A 23,020-nucleotide genomic window follows, 5' to 3' on the forward strand; every position below is an offset into this window, starting at 1 on the left:
ACACATTTTCTGTGCTCTATTTGGACTAAGCTGGCTGGGATGAGCTTGATAAGAGAGTGTGCATGGGTGTGAATCTCGAGTTCGCCAGTCGCTGCTTCGTCTCCAACAGGTGCATCGTTTGGCACTTTTGTTACCCGTTCGTAAAAATCGCGTTTTCAAAATGCCCAGCGCAGAAAGTGTCGGTTCCATTGTCATCAAGGTTGTCAAGCTGGTCAGTATAATTTTCTTTTTGCAATTATTTTCTTCTTTTAAACAAGATTAGCAGAAATTTACATGCTTAAAATGATAATCATTCATTTCTAATTTCTATTCAAGCCGATTTATATTTAAACTTTTTTTATCCTCCAGGTTCATTTACAGCTCATGTTACAGGAATACTTCTCTTAATATAAAAGTGATATTTGAACTTGAAAATTTCAATGCTAGTTTAAACTCAAGAGGGTTTTCAATAAAAACCGTTTATTAAAAAGTGAGAATGAATTCTTTTCGTTGCAATCGCGGAAACAATTCACTGGAAATAGAGGTGATGACGACGTTGGATGCATCACTTTCGGTGTTGCTCACTTTCGTATAGTCAGTCCGTAAATTTATATCTTATCAGGTCGGAGGCACCGAGCGAGTGATGCAAGAAAAGCGACTGCTGCTCTCTAGCCTTGCGAGTCACTTTTCAAACAACCAAATCAATAAAACAAAATCATTTTTAATATTCCCCTTTTCAATTTTATTAAGATAATTTTTCTACACGAAAATTTTTAATGTAAAACGATTCTCAGCAATTTGAACATAATTTTATCTTTTGTTAGATATGATAACAATTTTTTGAAGTATACATGGAACATTAACAGAGGAATGATTATGACTTAAATTATTTAAAAACATTAACTTTTAATTTCTCTCCAATTAATGCAAATGCAGTACAAACTCTACATCTTTGGATTTGTTATACAGATTATTGTAAACCGTGTCAATTGTTTTGAACTATTACAAAATACTCCAAAAATGTTTTTAAAGTGAATTAAAATAAACAATATTTTTGAATAAATACATTTAATTATTTTTAGCAAATAGCTTGGAAAATAAATTGAACCTTCGTGTTAATGTTATTTATATTTTTGAATCTTTTGAAATTTTGGGATTTTTATTGTATCCGGAAAATTAAAATTTTCTGAATAATTCAAAAAGCTATAAAGGCTTTTAACTAATTTTTTGCTCTAGAACATAACTTTCACGGGTAATTTTTAAACTTTAAAATATAAATTTACTAAAGGCTAAAGTTTTGGAAGAATAGAAAGTTAATAAATAATTAATGTGGAATAAATTGCAGGTCATGAACCTCATCATCCTGATTCTGTACAGAACAGGGTACGGAGGGCAGTTCCTGGGCGTGGGTGGCACGTGGAACCTGAACGAGGAGAAAAACCCTGACGCGGAAATCGTCGCCTCGGGCGTCTTCGTCGGCTACTTCATTTACACGTCGGTTGTCCTCATTTCCTTCTGCCTCGGACAAACGCAACAGAAAAACACGCTCGTCGTAAGAATTACAAATTTTCAATCAAAATATAGCAGAATGGGTTTTATTTTTAGCATTTAAAATAAACCAATTTCTTAATTGTTAAAATTTTATAAAATTAAAAAAAAATATATATATATTTGCTAGTTTCTCTTCACTCTGTTCTTATTTTTGAAAGTTCAAATCAGTTTAAAAGTGTAACAATAACTTAATTTGCATAATTTTTTTTCTAACTAAATGTTTTGTTTAAAGAACCTTCAAAGTTTCCTTAAAGAATAAAATTACTTTGAGCTTTGCTTCAAATTTAAGATTTTTCATTTACTTTGAATAATTTTTGATTTTGTAACTTTGCAGGACGTGATGATGAACTTCGTGGGCACGTTCATGTTCGTGGCCGTGGGCGGAACGGCCCTGCATTACTGGAGCGGCTACCAGAACGAGCACAAGTACCAGAGCATCGCCCAGGAGAAGCAGATCGGCTTGGCGCTCGGAAGTCTGTGCGTCATTTCGGGCGCCGTTTACTTAGGGGACACCGTCCTTTCCTTCCTGCACTTCGCCAAGAAGGGCGACAAATACTAACTTATCACCTTAATTTTTACAATTCTTTCGGAACCAAAAATCTTCTTCATTCATTATTTAAAACTATTTAGAAAAAACGTCCCCAATTCATCATCATCTTTTTTCAGCAGTTTTTTATGTTTAATCCCCGCCGTTGATTTTGTATTTTTTCGCATAATAAAACTTGTGTACAAAAATATCTCTTGGCGCAAATGATTTAAAAAACTTGTAAATTACGAAATTTGGATACTTTTGATTTATTTGATAATAAAGTGGTACAACAATAAAATTTTGCGCTCTGCAGACTTTGGCACTTTTCGTTTGATTCTCACCGCAGTAAGTCTCTTCTAAAAATAGAGTCTCGTCGTCCTTCCTTTCTTCTTTCTTTCCTCTTCTGGGTACATTTTTTTTTTTTTTTTAATTTATGCGTGTGCATTCACAGTTCCCAGTGTGCACACGCGACAATTGAACAACTCCCAACGCTGCAATGCATCAATTCACTTTTTATCCTTCGTCTCCTTCTCCTTGAGCACCTTGTGCAAGTAGTGGAGCACGTAGTGCAGCACCAAGTCGTAGCAGTACTTGTACTCCGTCTGAATTTTTAATAAAAACAAAAGATTTCATGCAGATAGTCATTTTTAAAAAATTAATTTTTCAATTAAAAGTCAAAATTTTGGTTTGTATATTCCATTCTTTAAAGCCAAGTGTCTCTCGCACAGTTTCAGTAAATCCACGGAAAAAACCTCTTAAAAAACAAAAGATATTAACAATTTTTAGAATTTTTTATATCAATACCATTTTTCTATTTAAATGTTTTAAAACTCGTAAAGCCGAATGAAAAAGAAAAAATACTTTAAATATAATTTGGAAAAAATAAAAACTATAGCTTTACAAAAACTAAGTCTCAAATTTGAACAAAAAGAAAATTTAGGTACAACAATTAATTCAATCTCTTTTCATAATTTGAAATATTTAATGAAATTAACGTTTAAAAATCTTTAAAATAGACATTTTGCTCTATAGCATTTCTCTAATTAATTGGAAAAAAAAGAAAAATACTGACCATGTTTTCGACGAGCTGCGGTCTGTGTCTGCGCACCGTTTTGACCGCCTGGAAAATGTCGACCTCGCCGTGCTGAATCACCTGCTCGATGCACGCGTTCGCCGCGCAGTAAACGCCGCACCTGCCTCGGCCGTCCCTAAGCAAAACAGACAAAATTCTTTACTGCTGACCTTTTCTGCAAAACTTAAAGCAATCGTCATTCTTTTTAAATAATTCGGTTCAAACCAAATATAATAAAGCTATAATATTTTTGGTAGTAAATTTATCGTCGCCTCCTTTTAGCACATTTTAAATCTTAAATTTTTTTATGAATATGAGTTCAAAACAGTGTGAAAAATTTGAATTGTTTGTAAAATCAAGTAAAAGTAGCGTCGTTCAAATAAATAAAATAATCACATTTTGCACTCAGCGACTCTATGAAAGAAATAAATTAAGAAAGAAAAAAATATCAAATATTTTTTAACAAAATTTCAAACTTTGAAAATATCAATGGAACATAAAATTAGTATTTTAAATATCAAAAACGTTAAAAACACATTTCATAAAAATTAAATCCAAAAGCTACAAGTCCTTAATTCTTCAATTTTTTTGCCTAGAATATTATTTTTTAATTTTTACTCTGCAAATTTGGTTTGTTTGATATATATTAAAAAATATGAGGAGATTCACTAGTGATCCCCCTGGGAGGACTTTTGTCCTGGGAGGATGTCCCTAATTATCATTTTAAGAGATAATTTCTTTGCTGCAATTAAAAACATAAATTTCAAGCAAAACTGTTACAAAGATATTGACTATTATATAAAATACTCCTGGATTGCGCAATTGTGGAAAGAAATTTTTTTACTTGGTTATTTTTGGCTCTGAAGTTGCGCAAGTTTGACGACAATGGAATTCCAGCGCGGCGCCAAGAACACTTAAGCCTTTATATGATTTCCGCTTTTTTTCTAAAATTAAGTTTGGGGTCGCCGAACTTACGGGGAGACAACGGCGACGGGGCCGTAGTCTGTCCTCTGCCGCCACCGCTCGACCATGTTCATCAGCTCGACCAGCGAGTTGGTGGAGGTGGGCACCTTGTGACCCAGCGGCCAGCACATCAGTTGGTACAGCTGCACGTTCCGCGGCGGCGCCTTCACGCCGGCCATCAACTCCGTCAGCGACACAATCTTAAAAATTCATCAAATTTAGCATCACTTATATTTGAAAAATACATTTCAATTTAGTTATTTTTAAATTTCAATTAAAGGATTAAAACTAATTAAGCAACAAATTTAGATTTTAAATCCAAGGCTAATCATGATGCTTAATTTAAATTTTGCACTGAAAAAAAAATACAGCTTCTTGTGTTGTATTAATTGATTTTTTCTAGTTAATGTAGCTGTTGTTAAAAAAAGGTATTCAAATGAAATCAAAATAATATTTAAAAATTATTTTTCAATTTCTTTGGTTAAATTTCAGTTAAAAGGATAAAAAGTGAATGAAAGAAACAAATAATTAATTTTAAATAAAATTAAATGCTAAATTTGAGTTTTTCCTGTTAAAATTAGGGCTTTCTTTTATTCTTCATCAATATTTTTAAATATTTTATTAGTATTTTTTTTAAGCACTCGAGGTCAATTTTTATTAAATTAAATTGAACCCTCATAGAATTGGCAGATTTTTTGCATGCAAGAAATAATTTAAGAGGCTAATTATTGTTGTGTTTTGGCTGTGTTATACTTGAATACCTTTTTGTTGATTCTGAAGAGCCAGGACTTGATGTTGGTGTAGTGCTGGTGGGAGACGTGGTCGATGGTGAACACAGGGCCGTACTTCTTTGAGTGGCCCGGCCGCCCCTCGGGCCAGAACGACGGAAACGTGTTTTGCTGCAGACACGTTTGCTTTTTTTTCTGCGCATCAAAATTTTTATATTTTTTTCTCACCAGCCCCGGGTCAGGAACGCAGAGGACGACGACGGCGCTGCACTCGTAGTCGTAAACCAGCGACCAGAACTCGCCCAGGCTGTTCTTCACCGGCCACTCGGTCACGATGTACTCGCGCGGCTTTGTGTACCCCTGCAATTTAATTAAGATTGATTTTTTTTTTCGCAAAAAAAGTTGATTTTTATCTGGAACGACCGTGGAAATGGAATAAATGCAAATCTGCCCACAAAATCACAAAAAAATTTTCAACTATCCATCAGGTGCGGTTGGAATTTATACTAATTATTCTTTATCAGAATATAAATAGTGATTTAAATATACAAATTTTACTTCAATTTCGATAGTACAAAGTATTTTCCTGAAAAGCTAGTTTCAAATTTTCTTTCAGCATTAAAACACGCTGAGTTTCGATAAAATAATTAAATGTTGTATCGAAAGTTCATTAAACCTTCTATCTATTTAAATAAGTCTAATTTTTTTCTCAGAGTAATAGAAAAATTACTTTAAACGATAACAAAAGTTTTTAATTTTTTTATCGTACTCACATCAACAAAGACGGCGTTGATGTAGTCTGTGAAGCTGTTGCCCTGGAAGGAGGTCAAGTACGGCCTGAAGTTGTCGGCTGAGAAAAGAAAAATTAACTTTCTTCCTTTCTTGCAGTAATTTTAGCGCAACTCACGTGGGATGATGAGGACGTCCCTGTTTTTGGCGCGGTTGTCGCCGCGGTGGCCGCCGGCGCAGTCGCCGATCGTGAAGCGCGGCGTTTGTTTGCAGATTTGCTGCCGATTTTCCAAATTCAAGTGAAATGTTAAGAGCAATTAAAATGCCATTACCGCGTACTCCCTTTGGTACTCGTTCTGCTTCGTGATGGGGTTCTTGGCCGACTTGGCGCGCAGCCGCGCCGAAAGTTCCGACACCGGGAACCACGAGTTGCCGCAAACCACAAACTCCTCCAGCGTGTCGTACACAAACTTGTATTGTTCCTGTTTTTATACAATTTAAAAATTAGCAAAATTTTTGAAGTTAATTAAAGTTTTATTATTGATGAAATTTTTCTCAAAAATTTTCGCCTGCGTGGAGCCTTACCATGGTTTCGATCAGTCCTTTTCTGGATTGCCGCAGTTTCTTCAAGTAGCCGAAAACGTCAAAACAATCCTCCTCTTCCATCAACTCCAAATTGGCGTCGACCGCCAGGTAAACGCCCGACCGGCCACCACCATCACTGAAATTATTGCGTCGTTTCAACTTCAAAGGGTTAACAACCTTCGAAAAATTATAATCACAAAAACTGCATATTCTTTTTAACGTTATCCAACAATTTCATCGGTTTATTAAAAATTATATTTGAATTATTGCGTTCAAAAGTTAAAAAACAAAATACCAAGACTGATATGTACTGGTTGGGAAAATTTGGCATTTTTTTTTTATTTAAATCCGAAACCAATAATCTTACTTTGATTTGTCAGGATTTGAAAAAATTGAATTTTGATCTACGGTTAGTATTTTGCCCCTTTGACTCACTTGCAGTGAACGACGACTGGTCCGTCGCCACTTTCGACATGGTGCTTCGCCACAGACCGCACTCTCCTCCTGAACTCGAGGATGGCGTTGGAAAAGGGACATGAGTGCGAGTACCACTCGGTGTAGTGGAACTGCAGCAGAACGCGCTCCTCCGCCGGCTTATCCTGCACAGCCACCAATTTAATTAGAAACTCAAATCTAATTTAAATCTTTAATAGTATCATCTATTAAATTTTAAATAAAGTAAAACAGTTCAAATAATTTGAAACTATTAAATAAACAATTATTATAATTAAAATGAAATTTTGTAGTAATATAAGATTTATTACAAAATTACATTGTAACCTGAAAGTTGCAACTTTGATTCAAATATCCTTAAAAGAGATCAAAATTTCTATGAAGTTTTAGTAAGAGTTAGACTAAATTTTTTCATCTACAATTTTCATTTGATGTTTTTTAGTAAAGTGAGTGAATTTTTACTAAAGTAAATTTGACTGACCGGTCCGAAGTCCCTGGAGATGTGAATGGTGCGGATGCGGAAGTTTGCGAGTTCCTCCTCTTGCAAGACCTTGATGGTGATGTCGCCGTACGTCTCGCTCTTGGCGAGGGACGCCGGCCAGTACTGCACGCACATGACCTGTTTCATTGAATAATATTGTCATTTGCCCGTTCGAATTTTGCTTTCTCAAGCGGGAGAGCGGCTTACGCGAATGAAGTCGAACGTTTTGGTGAGCATGACGATGCAGCTGGCGTGCTCCTGCCACACCATCCGCCAAAAGTCGTACACCGTCTCTTCGATCGGCCCTTGCGTCACGATGTACGCGTTCGGTTTCAACAAACTCTGCGCAAAATTTATCAAATATATAATTAAATCTCCTTATTTCTTCAAAAATAAATTTGATTTTACTGCTACAACTGCTTAAAATTTAAATAAGTTCAACTTTTAGAATAATATGACAATTTTTACTTCTATCAAAACCTCACACTTTTTTAGATTTAGAACAAAAAGAGGCGTTTAAAATGGGAGTATCTTGTTTCGATGTTAATGGCTTTGAAATTAATGCGCGCGATAGAAAGTTGCAATCTGCCAGGGATGGGAAAAATAGGTGATTGATTACCTTTTTCACTTGTTTTGTCCGAAATGAACTAAAATTTGCGAATCAAGACAAAAATATACAATTTTTATGTACAAATTCTCAATTTAAATCACCTACTTGATTAAAAATCACCTATCTCACTGTATTTCACCTATTTGAGAAAACAATCTAGCTATTTTCACTTGAGATTTATCACCTTTTATCACCTATTTGTGTTTTTATTACAATTTCAGCTAAAAACACTGATTATTTAAAAATTGGCCTATATATGAATTTCACAAAAAAAAAATTTCATAAAACGCACAAATTTAAGGCAAAAAATATTCACCTATTTTTAATTATTTGGATTTTTACCTATTTGCCACTTATTCCGGCTGAAAAATCTCCTATTTTTCCCAAGCCTACTGGCTAATGAATTCAAAATGTGCATCATCTCAACTTACGTCTACGTAGGATGCGTTAATGTAGTCCGAGTCCACCGCGCCCTCAATCGGGTCAAGGACGACTCTGTTATAGTCATCTGGAATTACAAGAACAACTTGATTACACTCGAGGGCGTGCTTCTGTGCGTCCACGTAGTGCATAAATTTCATCCACAGTGGCGTCAGAAAGGCGGAGGCAAAGCTTTATTTACTCACATGGAATACACTTTTGGTTTTGGTTCTTCACTTTGTTGCTCGCTTTCGTAGCGTGTCTACAGGAATGCACCTCAACTTTGCATGCGGACTGAAAAAGAGGCAAAATAAAATTATGTACGTTCTTGTTTTAGGCTTTTACAATTCATTGAAAATAACTTCTTTTCAACAATTTTAAAATTTTGAAAATTTTCCCATTTAATGTTCCCTTTTCAAAGCATTTCGCCAAATGAAATATTGCTAATCGGCTTGCTCGAGTCTTTCTTTCTTTCTTTAACAAGAGTTCCAGTTATTGAGAGTCAATTAGAGGCCGGTGATTGGCTGATTGGAAAGCGATCCGAAGGCTGACTTCTCTCAAGAGCAATCAATCGATTTCTTTCAATATGTACGAGAGAGAGAGAGAGAGAGAGAGAGCCAATGTTTGCACTTACTTGGAATTCTACTTTGTACAGCACGGGGAACTTTCTTCGCTGCTCGCACAGCTTGACATAGTTTTTCACTTCGACGGGCTTGCATTGCACCGTCGACATCACTCCGTACTGCTCGGCTGCAACACAGAAGAAGGCACACGTCAAAACTCTTTCTAAGGGATCCAAACTCAAAAAGAGAGAGAAAGAGAAAGAAAGAGAGAAAGAGAGAGAACATTGTTATTTCATTACTTCACTCGCAAAAACCTCAAATTTTTTAACATAAAAACGGTAATTAGTTACAATTTATTTATTTATTTTAATGAATTGGTTTGAGAGAACAATTTACCTTTGAAATCAACTGCAAATTTCTTTCACTTGCAAAAAAGATTAATTACAAGCTGTTAAGAATATAAAACGAATTTATGGCAGAAATAAAAACCAATTCACTTTCAATTTTTAAATAAAGTAAAACTTGATTTCAAAATACAACTTATCAAGAAACATTTTGCTGAAAATTTCGTAGTTTCGATTATAAATTTTTCGGAAAAGGTGAAAATAACATTTCGGTTATGCAACCAGTGGGGCGTTGCGGACGTGCGGGTTGCATACCGCGGCCTAGCCAAGGCGCGTTTTTGCTGGAATGATTTCCGAGTGCGTCACGAGCAATTTTGCTGCGCGCCAACCTGGTTCATCGCGAGCAACAACAAGTCTCGCCGCCAATCCAAGTGCGTAATTTCCTGTCGCGCCTCTTTCTTTTTTTTTCTGCCGAGAATCTTTTGCCAAGAAACGTCGCAATAAAATTTGTGAGCTTCGAATTTTTAATTATTTTCTGGAGAAGGAGGGAAAGTTTATAAATCAAGAGTGCGTTTGTTTGCAATTATTGTGGCGCGTGGGTGGCAAACGACGCGATGGAATGCGAGGCCGATTTGATCTCGACCGCTGGTCGGCCTCTTACAAAAACTCAAAGGCCCTCTCTCGCCGCTCGCTCTCGCCCGAAATAGCCACGCAGCTCCCGAGCGCCGATGGTGAAACCAATCCCTCGCTCCGCACCGATTTTTGCACTATTTCATTCTGCCTTCCTCTGCAATCCTCTTTTCGCTCAACTCATCCGCTCACAGCCTCTAATTTGAAATTTATTATAATTAATTAATTATTTTTTGCACAAACTAATTTCCCTCGTAAATATTTTAGCGAAAAATAAGTGATATAACGTGCAAAAAAATTGGATAATTCCAGGAAAAATGCCTGTTTTAATTTTTTGCTCCACCCTTTTTGCCTTTTCTCAGAAAAGCATTAAATTTCGTTGGCCGGGTTTCGTGTTTGGCATTGCTGATTTTATCACTTGTTTATTTGGCGGAGCGGTGAGCTACGAAATAAAAATAAGTGTCGCGTCGCGTCAAAGTTGGCAAATTCTCACCGCAACAAGGGGCACGAACCGCAACAAATTGCAAAATGCAGCTGCGATGATGAGTTTGTGAAAACGTGCAGGTTTAATCAAACTTTTGTTAAAACTTTGATCAAATACCTGGTCATATTCCTTAATTAAGTCCATCAATTATAAATTAATTTTGCTATGAGAGATGAACAGTAAAAATTTTGTTCGAAAAATTAAATAATTTAATTTGTGTAAGTCTAAAAAAAAATTAAATTAACCTCTGTACTGCATTTGTGTGATTGGTTTGTTGCAAGTTGGATTCATTCAGGCGTTAGCTTATTTCTGCCCTTGTGACTTGCAATTTAAGTCTATTAGTGAGAGGTCAAAACACAAATTAAATTATAAGAAGTTTCGATTCATTCCATCGCACAATCAGAGATATATCAGAGAAATGTTGCATTTTTTCAATTATTTGCCACTTTTTAAATGAATTTCAATATATATTAATTATATTTTAAATGCATTTTATACTTAATTTTGTTCAATTAAATTTAATTTCTGATTGGAATAATTTATATGCACTTGCGAACGAAACCGTCTAAAGTTTAAGGTTGCCGTTTGCATATATAACAGCGTTTTTATTTTCTGCTCTTGGCACCGCGTTTTGGGGTCAGATCGAAAAATAATGAAGCGAGACGCGGCTCCCAGAGGACAAAGGCGCGTTCATTCTGCGTGTGCGGCAAACAACAAAGAAACGAGATTCTCCAAGATTTCTAAACGCTTTTCACAAGTGTGGAAGGAACGCTGAAAGAAAAATGCGGGTTGAATGGAACTCCCTGCTTTTTGCATGAAATTCTAAAGCGAGTGGAAAATATATATTTTTATCTCGCCGCCTTCACTCAGGATTTTCCACTTTTAATTAAAGTGGACTTTGGCCTTGACTGATTGGGCGTGACTAATCGCGCGCACAGGCACTACGAGAGCCAAAGCTGAATTTAGCTCTCGAGTGCAAAAGTGCAATCGATGCTGTTAATGAACGATTGGAACTGCACCGCTCTAATTAGGTTTCCGCGTCGACCCACTTCTATTTCAACTTCAATATAGTTAGACTGGGACTTATAAACCGTCCTAACCTATTTTTTGCCAATAAATAATAAGACTCGGTAAAATTTAAGACAATCCTAAAATGGGGTTTGATTAATTTTGATGACTATTTTTCAGGCATTGACAATTTTCCAAAAAAATCAAAAATAAAAAAAAAATCCAAAAAAGACATTACAAGAAAATGGAATTGAATTAGAAAAACATTTTTTTTTAATAACTTCTCCTTTCATGGGAATTTTCTTCAATATTTTTGCTCCTTCAAATCGGCCCCACTAAAATTAATAAAAATTCTAACAAACCAAATTCATATCAACCAAATCAAATTGGCAGACTAAATCTATTTGATCTCTCAATTTGAAATTATGCTATATAGGAATACGCAGCCACTCTCGGTACCGCAAAAGCTTCTTGCTAAATTTGCTTTTTTAATAAAAAAATTTTAATAAAGATTGCATACGTATATAGACGAACGTTGGAGAAAATTGGTTTTGGTAAAATTCGCGCATTTTGTTTGATTTGCTGATTTTTCTGTGAACATTGCGCGGTGACCTTAGTTAGTCTATGCGGTCCACAATCGATACTTTGTGCTCCGTGACCTTTGAATTACATTTCAATTCCTTGTTGCCCACACATTCTGGAAGCTCATTCCAAACCAATTGAAAAAGTTTCAAAGCACGAAAAATACAAGTTCTATATGCACTGAAGCTGATTTGATTTTTCGTCCAGAATGAAAACTTAATTTCTGAGCTTTTTTTATGAAAAATATTTTATTTGCAAGACGAAAAATTTAACTTTTATCAAAATTTGTACAAACACAACAGAATTACAATGAATATACCTGATAATAATTCCCACAAAATAGCATTTAATTTCACATCAAAAATCTTTTTTCGTTCAAATTGTGTAACTTGTTGCAGCAAATGCAGTTAATAAATTTAATAAAACAATAATAAAAAACAAACAAGTTTCCAGCAACATTTGAGCCAAAATTTTCTCGCCCCTTTAAAACAGAATTGTTGGAAATTTTTCGTTTGAACTTTGAAGGAAGGTCCGAATCAACCCCAATCCAATAATATTCACTCTTGCTGTATTTAGCTGATGTAACATATAGATTTTCGGCCCACTTTTCGCCAAAATGAAACGAACGACGCAGAGAGGAAGCCGCAGTCCGTCCGTCATTCATCGCAGCCGGACGAAGCAAGCGTGTCCCGAAATACACTCTGTTCATTGAACCAAATTTTCGCAAGTCGTCTCCAGAAGCGCGAGTGACGCACACGCGGAAAGAGAGGAATGAAAAATTCTAATTATGTAATTTTATTGACATCCCGGTCGACTTTATTGCCATAGTTTGCAAAAAGTTCTAAAAAGAAAAGCACGCGGCGTGCAGGACGTGTGTGTTGCCGCCGATCGATTCCACCTCACATGGTGCGAAAATGAATATATTGTTCTCTCTCCGCGACAAAGTGGCATCGCCTGCAGTCAGAGTCGCCCCAATTATGCAGCGCCGCCGAGCACCATAATTGCAATCAGCAAACAGCGCCATTTACAGTAATCCAATTGTTGCGACAAGAGCAAAGTTGGTCTTTTGTTCACCTTAACGAAGTTAGAGCTAATTGCAAAACTCGCACTCATTACAACTTCTCTGCAGCCCAAGTGAAAAAATGCTGCTTGATTTTATTGTTACTTATAAATCTGTCTTCAATTTTTAATTCATTGAACGTTTTTCAACATTTTTAAGAATTAAAATACAGATTTTTGCTAAACTGCAAACTGCAAAACACATTATGGGCCTGATTGCAATCAATTGACACCTAAAAATATAGGAATTTCACAAATTTCCCCCCTGCTTTTTTTATTTATTTCCTGATGTGGACCTAATGTGGATATAAATGAAGTTTTTTCATCTGTTCAAATGGTTTCTAATTGTCATTTTAACATGCCTGTTTATTGCAAGTTTTCAGTTACTTAAATTTAAAATTTATCAAATGAAAACTAAAATTAATATGAAAAATAGCAAAATCCAATTTGGAAATTTAGTCTCCAGATATAAACTAATCAGTTGAATTTATACTTCTTAAATTACCTTTAAGACACGTTTTTCAAAAATTCCATTTCTCTTCTAATAAATTTTCGTAATACTTGATTTTTGAATTATTTGTAAAAGTATTTTCCAAGTATTCACTTTTGAAAATTTAATTATTTCTATTGTTCAATTTGGCCATTTTAGTATCAATTGATGATAAAATGAAGTGTTTTCTCCTGGCATTCTGTGAGCACAAATTTTTGCAAATTATATAACGTTAAAAAGAGATCACGACAAAAAAAAAATTGAATTTTGTTATTTTCACCAAGTTTTCTTCTCTCCTCTCTAATAATCTCATTTTATTTTGCATCCCTTCAAATAATATGAATTAATTTTGCTCTCCGCATTTCATTTTAAACGTTGGTCAATTTAGAATTTATTAGTGAAGGAATTCATAGTCGTCGGACTCACTTATGGAGATGAGGCCGGAGTTGAGCATGGAGAGTTTGATGGTGTTGGGGATGGAGACGAGCGAGTTGCTGCTTTTGTGCAGCAGCTTCTTCTTGGGCTTTTCCAGGTCCTGCGGCCGCGTGCTCGACTTGGAGCGGTGCTTGTGGCCGCCGGCGCTGCGGTGCGAGTGCGCCGAGGCCGTGGCCGCCACCGAGGTCGCGTGGCTCGACATGCTGGCCCGACGATGCGCTCGGACCGACTGACTGACTTGGCTGCCTCGTCTACCCCCACGGCCCGGTCGGTCCCACTGAGCACGCGCCGCGCACCGCTATTTTCGGACTCGCGGACCAAAAATTCAATTCCGCCAACAACAACTTATTTCACTGAGTATTTTGCACTTTTAGTTTTTTATGCTACATTAGCACCGTTTTCATTTGAAATTTATTTAGTGAATTTTGAGCATCCATTAGCCCTCATCCATTAGCGTTGGTCTCATGTTTGTACAAGATATAGGAAAATTACTAGACAAAATAAAAATACGCCACCTTTCAAAGGTTCTGTTTTTAACTAGAAAACAGGGTAGCGACAGGGGAAATCCTAAGGAAATCTCAGAAAATGTGTATCATTGCACCCCCAACAGAGGGTGAAAATTTCAGACTGGCATGAATTTTCCAGGACACCAACAATTAAATGGTATCGAGATGAGACACCCCGATTTTGATGAAAGTTGGTTTGGGTGTTTTGGAATGGCTATCAAAAGTTACCCAATTTCACAATGTTTGATATTTTCCATTAAATAAAACAAACAAAAATATGATTGAAAGTAGCGGAAAGTAGACGATAAAAGCGTCTGCTGTGTATGTATTTAGTCTACTTTCAATTTCTACGTCGAGTTCAAATGGCAAAATTAAACACGGGAAATTTGGCAAAAATTAATAGCCTTTCTGGGGTACCAAAGGATAATAGAAGTTTTATCACAGCTTGTAAGAATGGTAAGAGCCTATGTATCTTTCCCGCCGCGTTTCGTTTTCGCGCCACGTTTCCCCCTCCACCCGTCGCAGCGGCGGCGTCGCCGTGTCTCGGTGGGTAGTAGCGAGAGGAGCAAGGAAGTGCAAGGAGGTGCGGCGGCCCAACCCTTTGGCCGAGGCGCGCGCCGTGATTGGTCGAGGCGAGGCTGAGTGGCAGCTCCGCACAGCAGGTCCTTTGCAGCACTTGCCAGACGAGAACGAACGAAAGCAACCAACAAAGCAACACTGCGGTTGGGTTCGCAGGACCGATGACTAATTATTGCCACTCGCTTTTCCTCTCGAGCGCCCTTACTCTCCGCCGCTGACCTCCGCAGACCGACCTTCGACCTCCGCCCGCCGCAGCGAGGTAAAAAAGCGCCGCCCCGAGATCCACGATATTTTTATTCTCGCCAAAAAACCAAATAGAGACTAGATTTCTCTCTCTAACCCAAAAACATCTCTTCTCTGCTCCACTTAATTTCCGTTTCGTCGCGAATCGGCCAGTTCGGGGTCAGACCCCGGCGGGCCGTCGGCGCACCCGAGGTCACTGTGACCTCCAGAGTTTGCCGCTGCTTTTGCAAGTGTGTCGGGCGAAACCTTGACAGACAAATAGGCCATGTAAGGCGCGTAATTAAATTAGCCTAAGCCGCGGAACGTCACTCGCAATCGATCAAAGCCCCGCGACCAAATTGCGTGCGAACCCAACAATAATCTCATTTATTAATTTTGCTTTGCTGCTCAGGTTGCGAGGAAATCGGAAAGTCTGCCTGCTTTTGCGAGGGCGCGGAGAGTGCGTCAGCCGAATCAGTTTGTTTATTTTTCGATTCGCTTATTTGCAAACCGACAGACGTTTGTGTGTGTGTGTCATTGACATTGTCCCTGCCAAGGTGCAGAGCTAAACGCACCTGTGAGGCGCAATTTATCGATTATGGGCCCAAATTAGTCTCAATCACGCAAACACACGGAGAATAAATTTGATATAAATAATCAAATTTAATCCAATATTGATTTTTGTATTCAATTCTCTTCGCAAGAAATTCTTTCAACAAATATGAAAAGAATTTCTTTAAATTTTCCAAAAAAAAATGCAGCTAATTAGATCAAAATTAAATTTCATTCATCATCTTGGTGCAAATTTAGTTTTTCTCCATTTCCTGTGATGTGTACTTATTTGATTTCAATATCCTCATCTCTGCTTATCAGGAAAAACACGCACGTCATGGATTTCCAACTTTCATCACAACTCTTTTTTTAGTCACGTTTTTCCTCCTCTCATTCTTTGATTCACAAATTCTAATAAAAAAGTTTACCACAAGAAAATTAAAATGAAGTGCATTCAAAAAATTGACTAGGCGTTGGCCAAGAGCATTGTGCAATCCTTGCTATGGTTTTTTTTTTTAATTTGCTCAAATTTCATTTGTTTTTTGGCTGCAGATGGCGAGCAAGAAAGCAGCAGACATCCAGGTGAACGTGGCCGGCATTCGACGGACGGTCAAGAACTTGGCCCACAACTACTCGGACGCCCAGGTTGGTTTCGAAGGTTAATTGTGATAAGAGCACCACACTTAGCCGCAATTTGCATCAAGTGGCGCTGCTTGTTGTCGGGCGCACCGACCTCGCCTTATCAAAAATCCATACTCGAAATTTCAATTATATTTCAATTTTTTAAATTTATAACTTTTTTATTTTCTGATTTTTTTGATTAATTTTATACCAAAATTCTGAACGTTTTCCTCTTTCCACAGGTCAAAGTTCGAGAAGCGACGAGCAATGACCCGTGGGGTCCGTCGTCAACGATCATGTCTGAAATCGCAGACCTGACCTACAACGTGGTTGCCTTCACCGAAATCATGCAGATGATTTGGAAGAGACTAAACGACCATGGCAAGAACTGGCGGCACGTCTACAAAGCCTTGGTGCTCCTCGAGTACCTCATCAAGACGGGCTCCGAAAAGGTGCAATTTCCGAAATTAAAAATTAGCCATTTTTCAATCTTGAACTTAGTTCCAATTTTTAATTTCAAAACTAATCCATTGATGCTGGAAATTGATATTCTCCGAAAGAAACTAAATAAGCGTTTTTTTTTCTCAGGTGGCCATGCAATGCAAGGAGAACATTTTTGCCATCCAGACCCTTCGAGACTTCCAGTACGTGGAGGACTTCCGAGACCAGGGTCTGAACGTCCGGGAAAAGGCCAAGCAGCTGGTGTCGCTGCTCAAGGACGATGAGAAGCTGAAAAACGAAAGGGTCAGGGCGCTCAAGGCCAAGGAGCGGTTTGCTCAGGCCCAAAATAGCTTCAGCAGTGATGTCGTAAGTGTTGCTTTCAAAGTTTGTCCCTTGTCTATCCACACAAATGTTGTTTTCGTCCGTTTCGGGTGTCTAATTTTTTTATATACAAAAGTGAAAATTAGTTGGTGAAGTTTTTCTAATCCATGCCTTCCAGGAATTTCTGGAAAGCCCGTCAGGCCATAGTCCTGTAAGTATGGACACTTGTGTGATTCGTACTAGGCCAATATGTTGCTTCAGTTTCTGTAGATTTTTTCATTATTTAGTCAGTGGGGATAATTATTGTTCAAAAGACACTGCGCAAAACGTTCGGCTTTGTAATTTGAGTAAACTCTTGTAATGCTTCTCAGTCCACGTATCTCAAGTCTTGGAAAGGAAATATATTTTCTGAAAATTGTAGATGATTTTTTGTATCTCTTTTTGTGTTTTCATTGGAAAGAAATATTCTTTATTTTTGTATAAATTTCAAGAGATTCTTTAATTGAAATTTGATGGAGCTTTTTTAAACTATTCTACTCGAATAATTTTTGTTAATAAAAGTATCAAATTAAATTAAATTTTAAGTTATTTAGAATTTTTTGGTTAATTTTTAATCTTAATTTTATCTCAAAAAGGAAATGTTTAAGGAAATTGTCCTCAAACCAATGGTAAAAAAAACGTTCTACAACTTTCAAGGTTTCCTTTCCTGGACTAACCGTAGTTGATCCGTCCTTCAATAAAAATTTCCAAGTCTGTATTTTTAACCTAATTGTGAATTTCCGCAGGCTCAAGGTGCCGAGGACAAAGGTAAATTGCATTTTTTATTTTACTTTAGAGGCAAAATTGTAACTGTTGAAAGTTGAAGGTCGCAGTAGGATGCACTCGTCGGTGTCATCGGAACTGGAAAATGCGCGTCCGCAGACCATCGGGGAGGAGGAGCTGCAGCTGCAACTGGCGCTGGCCATGTCGAGAGAAGAGGCCGACCAGGAGGAGCAGAAGAAGCGCAGCGACGACGTCCGCCTCCAGCTGGCCATCTCGCAGAGCCAGGAGGAGTGCAAGGGCGACGAGGCCTCCAATGCCAACGCCTGGCCCACCTCACCCTCGCAAGTCAATTCGAATTTCACAGAGAATGAAAACTCATGTTTGCATTTCCACTCCAGTTCCAACACGCATCAGAGCCACATGCTTGACCTGCTGGACATCAGTCCTGAACCCACTGCAGACACTTTCGACCTCACCTTCGACACTGCAAAAAGGCCTTCACAGGTACGCAGCAAACTTTTGTCTACCTCTAACAATTGGAAAATTCTAAATTCATGACGTTTGCAGAAGTCTGATCCGTGGTCTGTGACCTCGCCGCCACTTCCACTGAATGACCCCTGGAACACTTCTGGTAAGAAAAGTAAATCTTTCGAACATGAAAATAGAAAACTTTGAACAATTAAATCCTTGCTTTTAAGAATGTAAATTAAATGAAACGTTTTAAAACATAATTTTTTTAAATGTATTCCTAAATTTCTGTCCAGCAATTTTGGATCACGTTTTTTAGTAAAGAAGTATTGCCAATTAAATTTGATGAAACCTTCACACGGCAGTTAAGTCCTCCAAACAAAAGATATTCATTAGGGTGTATCATTATGAAACAGTTTTTAAATTAAAAAGGATTTTAACAGGTCAATATCACAAAATCATTACTTAAAACTTAAACTGACAATTTTTACCAAAATCGGAGGTCATGGCGTTAATTTTTGAGACATTTTCATTATAAAATTCTTAATTGCATTTTAAGTACCTGATAAATGTGACCCACCATCATTTTCCTTGATAAAGTGGCTAAAGATTTAGCACAAGGAAATTGGGAGTCGCCGCAAAATTGTTTGAAAAAAATTTGTTGAGCACTTGGAATTGATCTATTTCTGCATAAAACATCACAATCTTAAAATTACGCGAGTGAAAAAAAAATCACAGCTTTCAAATTTTTTGGTGAATTTTAAGAATAAAAACGATTTTGATACTGATAAATTTTGTGATCAATTAACATGAATTAATTTCCAATGAAACAAAAAACTTGTATTAATTGTAAATTGGTGAAGTGCTTGCAGATGGATGGCAGACGAGCAACCCGGCTGCTTCGAACGCCAACCCGTGGTCGCCTTCGACTTCTAACCAGCTGCTCAGCAATAATGACACTAGTTTTGATTTCCTCAAGAACAATAATGGTATTTTAATCTCCTTTATTCAAAATTGAGTTCTGATTTGCGATTTCAAAGCAGCAGATCCTTTCCAAGTGCAAAACCTGGTGGACACCCTGCCGAGTTCGCCGACGGGGAACGCGTCGTCGGCCAAACTGCCTCAATCGTTTTTGGGTGAAAACTTTGCGCTCGTCAATTTGGACAACCTGGTGCCCGCCAAGCAATCCAACCAAGGTGCAAATTAGTTTTAGTGAAAATTTATTTTAGAATTAGCGTTTTAATAATTAAAAATAATTGAATTTTTTCTCAATATTTTATCTTTGTAAGAAATTGCAATTTCTAATTTGAATTGAATGTTTAGCTGCCCCTGTGAACCCGTTTGCCGCAGCGTCTCCCGCAACCCAGCCCAAGCCCAGCCTGAACCAGATGATCCAGCAGACGGGGGGTCAACCGAACGACCCTTGGGCGCCGGTCAACAACTCCTTCCCGAAGCCGGCCCCCTCGAACAATGTGCCCAACCCGTTTTTCACTTGAGACCCATTAAGACTTGCTGTGTAATTTTATATATGAAAGAAAGAACGAGTAGAGCACTGTGTAAAAAGAGAGGTTGTTGTGGTTGGGGGAAACAAGGTTTATTATTATTATTCTACACACACTCTTTAATCTATATACAATTCTTTTCAACTCTTACCCGCGCAGGCATTTCCGTGTTTAACGAGAGTAAATTATTGGATCAAGTCATATTGTGAAAGAGAGCGGATTTTAGCACTGCTTTTTAATTATATTCCTGAGATGATAAGCGTCGCAGTATTTATATTATTATTATTACTACGTCTACGGTAATTAAGCTTAATAAAAACAATTAAATAATAACATATATTCTTGTATCAAGGCAACTAAAATTTTCAACCGACTTATACAATGAATTGAACTTATGATGCTTCTTTGTTTGTTTGCTATGAATGCCAATCAATGAATTTTAATGCGCTATTCCTAAAAAAGAAAATGCTAACGCTGAAGTTTTATTTCGCACACTTTTACCCAAAAAATTTAAAGAGTTTTGAATTTATTTGAAGGTATGGAAATAAAATAACGAATTTAATTAATTCAAACTGCACGTTTCGGAATGAATTTTCAGTTTTGCACAAGAGAAATAAATAATTGCGGAGCTTGGAGGTTGGAAAACACTAGCGGCGAAGGAACAAACAGTAGGAAACACATGCACACAGAGGAATATTGATTTTTTCGTGCTACGCTCACGGGTGGAACCATATTATACCTGCTTTCTGCGAAAACTACATTAAATGATATGGGGAGAGCGACGTCAGCAAAGAGTTCGGCAAAACGTCACACACTTTTCCACAAATTCTATCACGCTTAAATGAGTTTTTGTTTGGAGAATGTTGAATTTCAATTTTAAAAAAACGAGATAAGCAGAAAAACCACTTGTTACGAACGCACCGGAAGTTTGTTAATTGGAATTAAAAATAATATTCGTTTTATAGAGGAAAGATCTATTGCTTGTTCAATAAAAAATTCAATGTATTAAATTAATAGTTTTATTGTTTTTGGTGTTGAAAAAATTCAACAATTAATTTGTATTAATAAATAAAACTCACGCTCATTATTGATTAAAAATGTTCATAAACAGCTTTGGTCCAAAGTAAAATTAAAATTTTCACAAAATCTCAAAATACTAGATTAATCCCCATAAATAATGGAAGAAAATCTTTCGAGTCGATTTTTTTTTCATTTTAAAAGCAAATATATTTGACAAAATTTAGAGAAATACAGACAGCGGTGCAGAATTGATGAAACCCAACATTTTATTGACAGTTTCTTCTTCGTGTCAATTTTTCTATTTGATTAGGATGGCCGGCGTATATGTGCGGTGGAATTACGTCCGCTCGTTTTGATCACGGCGCGCGAGTTGTACACGGTGTGTGTGTGTGTGTGTGTGTGAGGGGGGCATTAGCATCCCTCGCTGGCTGGCTGGCATATCCACAGGAGAACGATGAATTCGGGCCGAGATGGAGGGTCATGCGCGAGTCGCCATGGCAACGGGCGCCCGCTCTATAAAAGGGGCCTGCACATCTCGGCGGCGGAGCAAATGACACCGACACGGGCGGCGGCCACCACCCTGCTCGCCCTCCGCCGACCGACCCCGCGATTGATTTTTCCAATTCGGCCCGATTTGCCCCGAAATTGAGCAGAGTGAGAGAGAGGCCGACACGAAGCCGACTTGGGTTGGAACACACGTGAGTGGAAAAACGAGAGTGAGAGAGAAAGAGAAAGGCCCGAATCTCTCTCCATCCCCCGAACGCGCGATCGATTTTCACACCCTAGCACATTCACGTCGGCGACCATCTTCATTTGCAGCCGCGGCCCGACTTGCACGCGAACTTGTTGCAGTTTTTTCTTTCTTTTAATTCTGCCAATTCGCACTTCCGGCGACGAAACGCGAGCCGTCGTCGCTCTCCCATTCATTCTCTCGCACACACGCCACTCTGGAATGCGCTTCGGTCCGCGAAAATCACACGAGGTCATCGACCTGATCTCTGTCTCTCTCCATTCTGAAATAATGATTTTAGCATGGAAATTAATTTTTATTTTATTGATTTCAGGTGCAAGGAAAACCGAGAAGGCCAGAAACTGTGAAATGGAAATTTGGAGGAAATGCGTTGAAATTAGTAAGAGGATGGAATATTCATGAAAGGAAATAAGGATTGAAAAAGTATTGAGACGAGAAAAGTTGAAATGAATCGGACAAAATGTGGTATGTATGTAAGATAATTAAATCTGCTTTTAAGTGGTATTTTTTTTCTCACATTTTAAACCAAAGAGCACAAGCTTTTCGTCATTATTGTGGCACCAAATTTATCAACTTCCTCCCTCGGATTTCCTTTTCCTCTTCATTATTTTATCTCAACCGATAAGCACAAGTAGAAAATTAACCACTAAAATGTTTCTGAAATTTATTTCATTATAACAGTGTTTTTTTTGTATTATGGAAATAATGAAGCCATTAATTCAAATTTTGGAAATTAATCTCCATTTAATCTACCAGACAATTTTATTTCCGCTTTTTTTATAAAATAAGCACAAATGACTGTTCAAAATTAATCACTTTCCCCTTTTTGCTGAATGTTTCTGAATACAACCCCTTTTTTTCTTTTTTGCGCACGTCTGCGTTTTTTTATTTTGCTCAGGTGTGTGTGTGTGTTATTTGTGCAGAAAACAAGAGTACATACCTATACACACACAGAGCGCACGCACGTTTTACTGCTTTGGCGCAGTCCATAAATTATTATACGTCCGACACACGCCGGCGAAACACTAAATTTTTAAAACGGACCGTGTTTTTATTTTCGACCTTAATCAAAATGCGCGACACGTGCACGTGCATTAGGAGAAGAAAAAGAAAGGAGAGTAGGTTTGCTCCTGGGAAACGAGGAATCAGGCAACCCCCTCGGGAGGCGTGCGCGCCGGCTTGCCTACTTCCGCCCAATTCAGGAGAAACCTTTCAGACCTTTCAAATATATAAACTCGAGTTTCTCACTGAAATTTTGTTAAAATTATTTCAAATTTTAAATACGAATTTAATTTTGATTCAAAACAATAAATCTCTGCAACTTGAATATAAAATTGTAAAATTTGAGAAAATTAAAAAAAAAAAAAAACGTTTTCCGCTGAAAATTTTAATATTTTGTTAAATATAATTTTGTTCGGCTGTGGTGGCGCGTGCGTGTGTCTCTCTCTCCCTTTCTGCTCTCGATCGTACGGTACATTCAAAATTTGGCCGCGCAGAATCCGAAGCTTCCGGCCGTGGTGCGCCTCCCTTACTTCCCGAACGCAACGTCACGATTACACAGCAGCTCCTCCATTTTAGGC

At 37.6% G+C, this 23,020-nt stretch overlaps 3 protein-coding genes across 11 annotated transcripts; 2 read left to right on the forward strand and 1 right to left on the reverse strand.

Moving 5' to 3' along the window:
• The first annotated feature begins 40 nt into the window (after nucleotides 1-40).
• Nucleotides 41-2,504, forward strand: LOC132200897 (protein snakeskin). The gene is made up of 3 exons (XM_059626670.1): nucleotides 41-211; nucleotides 1,325-1,531; nucleotides 1,865-2,504. Exons 1-3 carry the CDS (start codon nucleotides 161-163, stop codon nucleotides 2,087-2,089), a joined length of 483 nt encoding a protein of 160 aa, XP_059482653.1. The 5' UTR covers nucleotides 41-160; the 3' UTR covers nucleotides 2,090-2,504.
• Nucleotides 2,302-13,936, reverse strand: LOC132200896 (receptor-type tyrosine-protein phosphatase kappa). The gene is made up of 16 exons (XM_059626669.1): nucleotides 13,687-13,936; nucleotides 8,735-8,850; nucleotides 8,307-8,394; nucleotides 8,112-8,188; nucleotides 7,278-7,412; nucleotides 7,071-7,208; nucleotides 6,572-6,735; nucleotides 6,137-6,272; nucleotides 5,884-6,033; nucleotides 5,730-5,829; nucleotides 5,596-5,672; nucleotides 5,051-5,182; nucleotides 4,856-4,993; nucleotides 4,107-4,294; nucleotides 3,132-3,267; nucleotides 2,302-2,661 (listed from the first exon to the last, which is right to left on the reverse strand). Exons 1-16 carry the CDS (start codon nucleotides 13,895-13,897, stop codon nucleotides 2,566-2,568), a joined length of 2,082 nt encoding a protein of 693 aa, XP_059482652.1. The 5' UTR covers nucleotides 13,898-13,936; the 3' UTR covers nucleotides 2,302-2,565.
• A 905-nt stretch (nucleotides 13,937-14,841) lies between these two features.
• LOC132199774 (epsin-2) lies at nucleotides 14,842-20,135 on the forward strand. 9 transcript variants are annotated; one of them, XM_059624749.1, is made up of 12 exons: nucleotides 14,842-15,039; nucleotides 16,107-16,199; nucleotides 16,418-16,627; nucleotides 16,764-16,982; nucleotides 17,116-17,148; nucleotides 17,723-17,744; nucleotides 17,797-18,040; nucleotides 18,098-18,203; nucleotides 18,267-18,330; nucleotides 19,040-19,156; nucleotides 19,208-19,363; nucleotides 19,491-20,135. In XM_059624749.1, exons 2-12 carry the CDS (start codon nucleotides 16,107-16,109, stop codon nucleotides 19,661-19,663), a joined length of 1,437 nt encoding a protein of 478 aa, XP_059480732.1. In that variant the 5' UTR covers nucleotides 14,842-15,039; the 3' UTR covers nucleotides 19,664-20,135. The 9 variants fall into 9 exon arrangements, with proteins under 9 accessions (XP_059480732.1, XP_059480734.1, XP_059480729.1 ...); XM_059624751.1 differs by having other exon boundaries at nucleotides 14,843-15,039; nucleotides 19,211-19,363; XM_059624746.1 differs by having other exon boundaries at nucleotides 14,844-15,039; nucleotides 19,031-19,156.
• Nucleotides 20,136-23,020: the final 2,885 nt, after the last annotated feature.

This window comes from Neocloeon triangulifer, unplaced genomic scaffold, assembly GCF_031216515.1.
Source record: "Neocloeon triangulifer isolate White Clay Creek 2 clone unplaced genomic scaffold, ASM3121651v1 ptg000014l, whole genome shotgun sequence".
NCBI classification, from domain to species: Eukaryota; Metazoa; Arthropoda; class Insecta; order Ephemeroptera; family Baetidae; genus Neocloeon; species Neocloeon triangulifer.